Source organism: Rhipicephalus microplus, chromosome 4 (genome assembly GCF_043290135.1).
Source record: "Rhipicephalus microplus isolate Deutch F79 chromosome 4, USDA_Rmic, whole genome shotgun sequence".
Lineage (NCBI taxonomy): Eukaryota > Metazoa > Arthropoda > Arachnida > Ixodida > Ixodidae > Rhipicephalus > Rhipicephalus microplus.
Genome location: NC_134703.1, coordinates 74531347 through 74543626, shown reverse-complemented (window position 1 = coordinate 74543626; position 12280 = coordinate 74531347). Strand labels below are relative to the sequence as shown.

Below are 12280 nucleotides of genomic sequence, written 5' to 3'. Positions count from 1 at the left end.
TAACATAAGTGCACTCAGTCATGTAACGTAAGTGCATTATATCAAGTAAGCTTTGGAGAAGACAACTTTATTATTAAGCGAGTTTAGTCTAGCAGAACGCCATGGGAAAATGCGGTGTGGCGCTATCGAACAGAAATAGTGCTGTAAGGCTAACCTTGAGTATAGAACCAATGCTTCCAGCCAGGAACGCCAGCCCGATTGTGAGGAGCCCGTAAGCAGAAGCTGAAAGAAGAAGAAAAAAATGAGAGCACAAAAATTGTGAGCGCCACAGTAGTTACAGCGCCTTTTGAGGCGCTGTAACTACTGTGGCACAATAAAACAACGCCGAATAAGACAACAGACCAGACAAGGACAAGAACGCGCACAAAAGGCGCCTTTTGTACCGTGTTCTAGTGCTCATCTGATCTGTTGTCTTTTCGGGCGCTGTTTTACTACGAATATGACGTAACTCGCCCAAAAGAACAGCTTCAGAAAATGCATATCGTGTATGCACAATTGTGAGTTGGCTCGATACCGGCTCATTGCCTTACCCACCCCTACCATATATGGTACGGGTGGGTAAAACCCGCTGTCAGTGAGTGTACAGAAATTCGGCTGCACACAAATGCGGCCCTCGACAATGCACCCACCCGTCGAATGCATGATTGCGTGAACCCTTTTCCAAAAAAAAAGAAAAAGTAACGCTCTATCAACTGTGGGCCTGTCGACGATCAGCCGTTTGCGATACGGCAGTCTGATAGCCGCGGTAAGCTCCTAAGATAGACCTGTTTCGCTGTTCCTTATGGTTTGCACGGCGAGTGTGAATTTATTTTTTTTACGATTGCAAGCTTTCATAATTCACAATATGAACTAATGTGGTAGCGTAATCATTTAAACGAAAATTCATTCATTCATTCATTCGTTTTTTGATTATTATTGTCACGGCATATTAGAAAACGAAGAATTCGGGTGGCCTCCGATTACAGGTACGCCGTACTTACCGACGGCCTTGGTGACGTAGGCCGCTTTCTTCTCACTGGCGTGCCACCACTTCTTTATGAAGTCTTCCCACGTAACCGCCGCCAGCGAATTGAAGCCCGATGATAGCGTACTGAAAGTACACGCGTGCAAGATCCTTAGTAGAGGCAGCGCGAATGCCAAGCGGAATACGCTTGTACTATGCAGTGTAAAAAGGTGCTTTATTTATGTCGACCACTGACAAAGATACGATGTGCGCCCCGTCTTCATGGAAACTTGAAAGTGGTTGGTTCGAGTAAGGCAAGTTTACTATGAGAGCTCGACCATATCAGATATGTAAACCGATACAAGGGTGCCGCCACTCATGCGTGGTGCTGATGCGGACTTCATAAGTTGGCTGCTTTGCAGAACAGGTCGACCGATCAGTGAAATACTTTGCATCGCAAGTTGGCTTCTTCGTGAATCACGCAAGCAAACAGGCAAAGCATTAAGTAGCGTGTCGGCTGCCAAAATATTCCACCAGTGGGATATTTGCAGTGGCGTGCGTGTCATCGTTGGCGAAAAGCGTCCTAATATGTCGACGTCACCTTATGGCGTCATCATGATGTCACAGGTCGTCATAATTTGTGACGCTATCACGGCGTAATTATGACATCACGTGATGACATGACATCAGGATATGTATGACATTGTCGCTTGGTCACAGGCGGGCCCATCCCAGTGTTGTTGCCAAACCACGTGAAGTGCAGAAGGCAGGGTTCCCCTTCAGGCGGGAGGGGGGCGGGGTGGAGGCGACGAAGGTTCATAGCAGGGCCCCCATCCTTGCTGTTAAGTTAACGTATGGGTTAGACATTGCACCCCCTCCCCCCTTGAGAGACTGAGGGGGGGGGGGGGCAGCCTCTTGCTACAACTACCCGCAACCGACTGAGAAGAAAAAAGAATACAATGGCTCACGCCTTCCAGCAGCATTTGGCAAATACATTACGGACGGTGTCACCTTTCTTCAGAGTGCTGAAAGAGTACGCGAAAGTAAAAAGCCCACTGAATCTTGAAACTCCCGGCACCGCTTGTTTAGTGTCTTTATAAGATGTAAATCGGTGTTTTAAAAAAATTCTATTACGCGATTTCGCAAAAGTCGCGCACGAACGAACCAGCCGCTCATATCCGACACACATCATACTAAGTGCGAGTGTTTAAACACCAAGATGAGGCGCGCACGGTCCGCGCGTAAGCTCAGTCATGCGGAAATGTATAGACATGCGCCGCCAGGACTAGGCTAAGCAAGAGGCGGCCGCCCTCCTTCTCCAGTGCGTGTGGTGGGGTACGTGACCTCCGTCTTAGGGTGCAGTGGAGACGTTGTGCACATCAAGTTAGTGTTCACTTACAATGGGAACATTCTCATCGCACTTCAATCTTACGCGAGACATCACGGCGACGGCGCGAATTTCAACTAGTGTGTTCGTATATACGTCATCTCATTAAGTGCAGGGTAACCATTAATTTTGCAAACTCTATGATACCGAAGGGTCCCGAACGCGCTAACGCTCTGCAAGATCCCCAGATCAGATTCAGGCCACCTGAAACACGAAAAGTGACCTTTCCTTTAAAAAAAAAATCAGTCTTAAGTAATGTCTGTACTTAACATTTCAACCTCCTCTGCTCTTATAGAACAAATACAGAACATATAACGAGTTGCATAGCTGTCTAAACCCTTCAGGTGCTCTCTTCATTGGGCCATTGGAGAACACCTGCCACAAATACCGGCTCTCGGTGATGAGTGGGAGAATAAGGTGATTGGTTATTCCGTAAACGAAAAATTGAAAGCGGAAGACATCGTAACAGCTTCGCCTTTCACTCATCAAAAAGCTTGAGACCACGCAGCAGGCGCTGCTGTCGACTTACCTCAGCGCTCCGCTGAATACGCAGGCCACGAAGAGGCCAGGAAGGCCAGGCACTACACTCAGCGTCTCCATAACAAAAAACGGGATAAGCTGAAATGAAAACGAAAATGGACGGGAGTGCGCGTTGGACTATTTTTTACCAGCGAAAGTTCCAAAAGAGACATTCCTACAACACTCAGGTTTCATTGCATGATATGGCCATTGCATGTTGGCAATAACAGTTAGACATAAACGGCTCGTCAACATGAGGATACTAAATTCTAGTATTCTCCCATTTCTTCACAGAATACAATATCATCGTAAGTGGTTGCCCTCTCCGGCCCCGCACATTTTGTCGGTAGCGCACACCATAAGCGGCGCGACATCCTACCGTGTTGCCAACGATCAAATACTATGCACGTATGACACGCACGCACCTGGTCCTGTTTGGATATCTTGCCCGACTTGAGGGGATCACAGTTGGGATAGTTTGCATAGATCACGAGGCCGGCGACGCAACCCAAGCTGATGTTTATCATCACACCCGGAATGTTTACGTACAGCGCTCTGAAAGAAAAAGAAAGAAATACAACGGGTCAATTAACTTATACATATACGGCCGCACAGAAATATGCAAGGGAAAGTCGAATGCGAAAACGGGGTGGAAAAAAAAATATTTTCACAGCAAAGGCGGACCAACGAATACGATGGTGAGAATTGTAAAGTTATGCAGTAGAAGCTTGTTAATTCGACACTCATCAATTTGAAAAACCGTATAGTTCGGTTTTGTTCTTTAGTTCCGGGCTTGATCGCTATAAACCCCCCTCGTTAATTCGGTTATACTTGCCTTCAACCAGGTTAACTCGGACGATCTTCATAGCACACCGAGCGCCCCAAACGGGCAACACAAAAGTGCAAAAACGGCGTACGCGCACAGACAAAACGGCCACAGACCTACAGTAAAGCGTGGTTGCGGTCCGCGATCCCGGCATCGGTACGTAATGACGTATCGATTCAGCGCACGTTTCCGATTGAGAAACGCGGTATTGACCCATCTCTGCGTTGTGAGCGAATTCGCAAGTGACGAAATTTGCGGCTTTCGCATTGTATCTATGCGAAATTCGCGCATGCCACGTGTTCAGTGACGTAATAAACATTTATTTATTATTTTCTTGATACCTGCGATGATTCGCCTTCTGTTAATTCGGACATTTCTTTTTTACGGTCCCGTGCAGTACGAATGCATCAGAGTAAGGCAAGCATGCAGCTAACTCTTTTGGATTGAATCCGATCTCACGTAATTCGTCGAAACGCTGGTTTAAGCGAATACGGCCATTCCTGCAGGAGCAAAGCCGTTTTCGTGCTTTCATGCATAAAGGCCTGACCACACGTACCCGTCGCAGCGCGTCAGCGCGTGGCTTTCTGACGCGGCGCCACGCCCTCTCCTTGTAGAAAGAGAAGATGCGTAGATGCGAAAACTGTGCGCCATCTGGAAAGGACGCGACGCCGCGTCAGAATGCTACGCACCGACGCACTACGACGGGTACTTGTGGTCAGGCCTTCAAGCGTCAACGAATTACATCCGCCAAACGGCTCGACACAACGACGAAACGCAAACGCTGCGTTATTGTTATTTTTTTCCGCGCTTTTTTCCCTTTATTCGCCGAGTTAATAATAGTTGCTGCATTGAGCACAACCCACCACTTTAGGCTGCTCGTTACGCAGAATGCCACGCCATGTTCTCACATGCTCCTCCTAAGATTCCGATCAACTTTCACACAATATCTACTGCACCAATCGGTAAAAGCAACGTTACGGTACACGACCAGTCAGATCGACAGAAACAATGCAATAAAATGAGAAAATGATGAGCTACCGAGTATAAAATAGTTAATTACGAAAGAAAAGGCGTGCGTAGACTATCATAAAACAAAACAAAAAAACATCAGCGTTTGTGTCGTACGGTTCTTTTCTCTTGTGACTTTGCCCGGTACGTTTTACATTCACTCACAACGCAACAATACGCAAATTAGCACTACACTAAACCACTGAAAAAAAGTTATCATCGATTGCAAAAGCACTTAAGTACGCTCAAGTTCTGTTCGGCCGGCGTTCAATGGGTTGGTTGCATTGCAAATTGGCCATCAACGTGCTATTATTATGTTACTGATGCAACAATCAGCAATGCAAACGCGCGAGTTCACAAAATAACTGACTTTCTGCGATTACGCACCTAAATTTATAAGAACATGTGGGTCTGGCAGTTCGCCTCCACCGAAGTGTGGCCGCCACGGCCACGGGGATTCGAGTCCACGACCTTTGGGTCAGCAGTTCCAAATTAGTATGGCACACGTCGTCATCTAACATAAGCCAAATTGACGCGCGATTCGCGCGCAATTTACGCGTAGCAATAACAGCCCCGCCTATGTACGAGCATGCAGGAAAGCCTGCATCTGTAAACAACGTGTAACCACGCGTCGCATGACAGGCCCGCAACGCCTGTGTAAGTACAGTGTCAATTTTTATGAAAGGGAACACGGGAGCGCGTGGAATGCGCGTTCCGGCGGCTGCTGGCAGCGCGTTGCAGCGGGAGCGAGAGCAACCGCACTATCTTGTCGCGTCATCTCACGGCGAGCAAAACAACCATTCGTTGCTGATATAGAACGGCAAGCTTGCAACCCCTCCCCCTTCAAGGCGATTACCGGCTCTCGCGAAATCGCCTTGAAGGGGGAGGGTGTCGCTGGTTCCAGATCAGCAACGAACGGTTGTTTGCCTCACCGCCAGATGACGCGACAAGATAGTGTGGTTGATCTCGCTCCCGCTTGAACGCGCTACCAGCAGCCACCGGAGCGCGCAGGCCACGCGCTCCACGTTCCCTTTTCATAAAAAATTTACACTGTACATATAGGGTGCAATGCAATAAATCACTCGCACTTCGTCTATCACTGACCCTGGTATGTGAAAGCGACGAAAAGGAATCCGATGTGCCTGCTATGCCAACAGAGAAAGCGTGCACGTATCGCATTCACCTGCAAGTGTCGTTATAAATCAAAGCGCGGAAGTTCATTAGTTTCCCTTTTTTTTCCCTCGTGAAACACTTGCTTTATGCATGGCGTCATGTATGTATGATGGTATGCACGGGACACGATGCCACACTGACTCATACAACATAGCATATGGCGAGGCCGTATGCGTATGTTTTATATACCCGCAAAAGCACGACGAGGAATACCCACCCGTTCGCGAAGAACTGGAATGTCATTGCAGCTCTGCTGAATTGCACATGCAAAGCGACGTAAATAGGACGACACGATGAGGGGCGACCGCACGGCTACGACATTGCAGCTGCAGTCCGAGGCATAATGTCACGTGATAGATCGTTGTGGCGTAGACTCGACAGCGAGCGTATACGCTACGAGCCGCCATACAAATTTAGTTTTCGCGAACAAGTTCAAAAGTGTAATGGCAGCAGATTGCATCTGCTCTCGCACGAGAAATTCCAGAATGAATAAACAACTTATAGCTGCAAATCCCGAGACGTATATCTCCGCCAGCTAGCCTAAGGGCATTCAATCGTGGTTTATTTAGACGGAACCAGCAACAAGTGATGCGAGAGGCGAAATGGACAATAAATCCCCAAAATACATCGGAGAGTCGAAATATAGTAATTAAAAAAAAACGAAAGTTGAAGAAAAACCACCACACCTGCGCGGAACGCGCTACACAATCACAGCAAAAGGTGGAAAAGCGGCTTTACTATAGCTTTTTTTTTTAACTCTTGGAACAACTATACTACAAGCACACTTGCATGGTACCCACTATTCCATAAATAATCATAAGTTGTGTGTATCGGGAAAGCGTCCACTATGCCAGTATTCCTCATTCTTAAAAAGCCCCGTCGCGGTGGTCTAGTGGCTAAGGTACTCGGCTGCTGACCCGCAGGGCGCGGGTTCGAATCCCGGCTGCGGCGGCTGCATTTCCGATGGAGGCGGGAATGTTGTAGGCCCGTGTGCTCAGATTTGGGTGCACGTTAAAGAACCCCAGGTGGTCTAAATTTCCGGAGCCCTTCCCTACGGCGTCTCTCATAATTATATAGTGGTTTTGGGACGTTAAACCCCACATATCAATCAATCAATCATTCATAAAAAAAGCGTGGTACCGGCTACACATTTGTAAGACATTACGTGCACTCTGTTGATATTATGGCTGACGACGATGAAGAATTATGCTTGAGGCTTTCGTAACGCTAGCATTCGACGACACTCGTTACTAAATTCACATTGTGTGACACCTGGTAGTTAGTTTGATAAACACTTTATAACGCATGTTAACGCGATTCTTTAACCGACATGTAGCCTGCATAGGGTCAGTTTGAAACGGAGTTTCAAGCACCGCCGTCCCTCAGTGGTAGAGTACTGGGCTGCCGCGCAGAGGGTCCGGGTTCGATTCCCATTCTCTCGTCAGCGTTTATTTAGTTAGTTTTTTTTTCTTGCTTCGCGCGATTATTTAGTTAGTTCTTTTTTCTTGCTTCGCGCGATAGTGGTTATACAGACATCGGCGGCGCCAGAATCGGCCCTTGTTGTGATCTCATAACAGCTTTCGCTGTAAAACGAGTTGCAGCGCGGCTGAACGCCAAATTGAAGTCCTTCGCACTACCCGTGCCATGAATACCAATAAAAGTCTAATAAATTACCATATCAAAGTTCTCGCAAGGATTTGGTAGTTCAGACCATATTCCCCAGGATTTCGGCTCAAGTAACGCGGTGCACTCGGGTGCACGCCTGTCCGTAGAGCCTCAAAACGGTAACGATCACGTTATCGCCTACAGCACAGCCGTATACGTGAATCTGTTATAACGTCCTATTAGCTACACTTGGCCTGACGCCAACAGCGCAGTTGCTGTTTATACGGGAGTGCATACAGCTTTGGCCCAAGCCGCCGGAAGAGTCGCCTGATTGCGATGGATTTGAAAATAGGTAAACATTATCTTGTCATCGTCACTCATAGCTCATTTTCTTCTTACCCGTTCCCGAGTAGGTCAGGGGCATAGCGAAATATTCATTTGCCTCTCCCCCTCGCTAACTGCGCCAATGAAGTAGCTGGCCAAAATAACCTAAAGCTAAGGGCCGGCCATCCGAATTTTCCACAAACAAACCTCGCTATCTTCCTCTTTAAGACTCTGGGCGGCTTTACGGGAGAAATTGAGTACAAGTGGCATCGTCGACAGCAACGTAAGCGCGCTTTGTAGCTGAAGCGCGGTCGGCAGCGAAATATAAGCAATCAGGCAAACGAAAATTGCTGGTCCCTTGTACAAGTCGAAATGGGCAACACGAAAACACGGACGGGAGAAGAACGAGCAATGACACACAACAGCGCCGCCTCTCGACTGTTGCGAGATGACGCTGTTGTGTGTGTGTGCTCGCTCTTCCTGTGTCTCCCATGTTTTCGCGCAGCGTGTATACATAACGAATTGCGGCTTGCCCAAATGTGATTATTCTGGCCCCTTGCCCGGTCATCTTTAGCGAGCAACGTTTCGAGTGCGCGCGACAAAAGCGCGAATTGCGACACGCCCGTTTTATATCGACACCTCGCCGAAGGGTTGCCCAGCGCAGAGCCCGGAGGCGCTTCCATTAGTAGATAACGGCGCGCGCATGCCACGGACAACCAACTCCGCATTCTGCAATCAATCACACTAATGTTACGTTCGCGTGCTGATTAACGCCTGGGAAGCGGCGTTTCTTCTACCACTGCATAACTCTATAGATAGCGCAAGCCCTTCTGAATGTTTTGTTTTAAAACACTGGAAGCCGGGGAAAATCAACGCTGGCTTATAGAGGACAGAGAATGTCGCTGAATGTGCTCGTCCAAAGCAACTATACCATGACAGAAACTGCCGAAGAATCTGCTGAATCAATACCTGGGGTTTTAAGTCCCAAAACCACGGTATGAATATTTTGTGAAACATCCTATAGTGAAGCGCTTGTTAGACCATTTTGTGTTCTTTAACCTGCACTCAGAGCATCGCATATTACAACGGCTTTTCCAGTGGACCACATGTTTTTCTTCGTTATATTAGGTATAAGAATTGTTTGCAACCACTGTTCTCAAAATGCACCTTGTAATTTTCCCTCCTTCCTGTCGATGCAAACGTCACATTTTTCTCCGCATTTAGCCTGCATATAGGAGCTCCCAATCCAGTCTCTGACACTGGGACCTCTTCCTGTATACTCAATTGCAATAACCAGATTTTATGGAAATAATAAAAAATTCTAATTCTGATAGCACTTCACATTCATCTAAAATGAGACCACCACGGCCGGAGTCGAGCCCGCGACCATCGGGATGGCAGCCGAGCACTAACACCACTGCTCCGCCATGGCGCTTGAACAAGCTGCCGTCTTAAAGACATTTCTACAGAACAACAGCGTCTAATCTTTGTGTTCAGAGGCAGTTGCTCCAACGCTGTCAATACGTTCTAGCCTAACATTTTACTGCGAAACTTTGGCTTACATTAATGTAGGAGAAACTGAGTAGAAGTAAAACACTAATGAAACGGAATGACGTCGAAAATAATTAGAAATGCTAGTAATATTTCACATAAGTAAAGTCACAGATACACAAGTTATCAGAAAACACGCTAAGACGGTGCCAATTAAGTTTCCAAACTAAATAAGGGCAAATGAGTAACGCGGTGTGTGCCGTCCCCTCTCGAAGAGAGCGGCCAGGAGCCGTGTTTGCCTTTCAAGTGCCGCCAAAGGAAGTCGGGGGAGACGCTTAATCCCTTAATAGGGGCTACTTCCACGTCTTGAAACCCCTTTTTCCTTTGTTATGGCCACTTTAAACGGGCGCCGCAAACGACCTTCAGAGTGTCATTTGTCATCTTCTCTGTCAGCTCACGGAGAGAGTGAAAACACCGGTCGTCGACGGAAGAAGAAATGCCAAGCGGCGGGCAGACCCACCCTACCTGCCCGAGCAACAGCACCGCTTTTTTACGGGGGGGACTTACTGAGTGCTTGTGAATGTTTGTTGAAATGTGACCCCAATTCCTGTAAATTAAAGTTACTTTTGTTTAAATGTTCACGAGTGTTCGACCGTTAACTGGCTGGATAGCGGACGCTTTGACCCGTCAAATGCGAGCTGCGAGACCAGCATAGTAAAAAAGCGCTTCAACTGCGATCGGCCGCCAACTCAACGTCCGCCGGCAATGGGATACGTCGCCACGGCAAGACCCCCGGTTGAACCCAGACACACGCCCATTGCAAGGATATCATCGCCAAGGAGTTGAGCAGCTGACAGCAGAAGGGCAGCAACAAGGTGGGCTCATTTCATAGTAAAAAAGCGCTTCAACTGCCATCGGCCGCCAACTCAACGTCCGCCGGCAATGGGATACGTCGCCACGGCAAGACCCCCGGTTGAACCCAGACACAAGCCCATTGCAAGGATTTCATCGCCAAGGAGTTGAGCAGCTGACAGCAGAAGGGCAGCAACAAGGTGGGCTCATTTCATCTTTCAACGCTCAACGCACAGCTTAGCACCATTTGTTTCACATACGTCCGCTCCGAGACAAAACGTGCAAACAAGAATGGACCAGGACGAGCTGACGCATGAGTGCCCAAATGTCACACCACAAGATGAAACTTCCTCATCAAATAATCAGCCGCGAAGAAAAACAACCCCATCGACGAGGGCTAAAGAAATGTACCAAACGAGCCGCGAAGAGCATTGCCGCAAACTCGATTCTGTTTGGAAAAACGTGGAGAGCGCTCTTCAGGCGGTGTCACGCGCTAAGGGAGAACAGTTTACCGGCGCCAAAACACAGCTTCGTGCAAGTTACGAGTGCTACCAGCATGCTACCGCAAGATACTCATTCTTTCTCGAGAAGGCGAAGACGCCTGAGGCCTGGCACGAATTACAGCTTCAACAGACAATCGATGAAGACCGTGAGGCGATCGTGAGCGAAAAGTTTCGAGAGGCTACGCCACAAGAACGCGACAAGGCACATAAAACAGCATCGCAGTTCTCTCTATCGGTTCACTCAAGAGCTTCCTCGCGATCACGACGATCGGGCCTCTCCAAGATTAGCCTGGCTGCTGTGCAGGCCCGCGCGCATGCAGAGGCCGTCAAAGTAAGAGCTGAGTTTGGTCGTAAAGAGGCCGCAATGCGCTTAGACAAGGCAAGAATTGAGGCCGAGCTTGAGGTAATACAACTTGAAAAAGAGGCAGCTGCTGCAGACGCTCAGGCAAGTGCACTCGAGGCAGCTGTGGAACAGGATGGCGGGGAGTGTGTGCGCCCACACCCACCTTTAGACCGGACACTACCGGTTTCGAGCTACATCACTGAGCAAGCCGCCATACGTGATGCCGAGCTTGCGTCTCTTCGGGCGCCTGTTGTTCATCCGAGAAGCCCGAGCTTGAAGCATGCCAAAGTAACCAACCACCTCCCGGACTTCCGTGACTATCACCAGCCGCCTGCGTACACGCCAGCACCTAACAGTTCAAGCTCAGAGCTTGCCGGCGTCCTTAAATTCCTGTGCCGCAAGGACCTTGTCTCTACAGGACTTACGAAGTTTGATGATCGACCTGAGAACTTTCGAGCTTGGAAGTCATCTTTCAAAGGCGTCATCAGGGATGTAGACCTTTCTGCGCAGGAAGAGCTCGACCTTCTAATCAAATGGCTTGGTCCTGAGTCATCGCATCAAGTCCGAAGGTTGAAATATGTTCATGTGGATGACTTCTCGAAGGGCTTAAACATCGTGTGGAAACGGCTCGACGACACCTTCGGACACCCTGAGGCAAAAGAGCGCTTCGTGCACTTCATGAAAGAATATAAAAGAAGGCGACGTCGTGCTCATCAGGGACAAAGAAGCAAATCGCAACGATTGGCCCATCGGCGTTGTCACCCAAAGCCTGCCCAGTGCGGACGGAATGGTGCGCAAGGTGGAGGTGAAGATTGCAAGGAATGGTGCAATAAGGAAACTCTGCCGACCGATATCGGAAGTGGTGCCCTTGTTTTCGCCATCAACAAACTGTGGCGTCTAGCAAGCAGACACCAGACGGGGAGTGTGCCGTCCCCTCTCGAAGAGAGCGGCCAGGAGCCGTGTTTGCCTTTCAAGTGCCGCCAAAGGAAGTCGGGGGAGACGCTTAATCCCTTAATAGGGGCTACTTCCACGTCTTGAAACCCCTTTTTCCTTTGTTATGGCCACTTTAAACGGGCGCCGCAAACGACCTTCAGAGTGTCATTTGTCATCTTCTCTGTCAGCTCACGGAGAGAGTGAAAACACCGGTCGTCGACGGAAGAAGAAATGCCAAGCGGCGGGCAGACCCACCCTACCTGCCCGAGCAACAGCACCGCTTTTTTACGGGGGGGACTTACTGAGTGCTTGTGAATGTTTGTTGAAATGTGACCCCAATTCCTGTAAATTAAAGTTACTTTTGTTTAAATGT

The 12280-nt window shown here is 48.6% G+C and overlaps 1 protein-coding gene across 1 annotated transcript in view; it reads right to left on the bottom strand.

The window, feature by feature from the left end:
* Positions 1 to 12280, bottom strand: part of LOC119172107 (sodium-coupled monocarboxylate transporter 2) — a 127794-nt gene that overhangs the window by 18648 nt on the left and 96866 nt on the right. Inside the window, exons 8-11 of the mRNA XM_037423099.2 lie at positions 3275 to 3404; positions 2860 to 2948; positions 981 to 1090; positions 155 to 222 (exon numbers count right to left, since the gene is read on the bottom strand). Of these exons, the coding sequence (XP_037278996.2) occupies positions 155 to 222; positions 981 to 1090; positions 2860 to 2948; positions 3275 to 3404 (397 nt within the window). The remainder of the gene's footprint in view (positions 1 to 154; positions 223 to 980; positions 1091 to 2859; positions 2949 to 3274; positions 3405 to 12280) is intronic.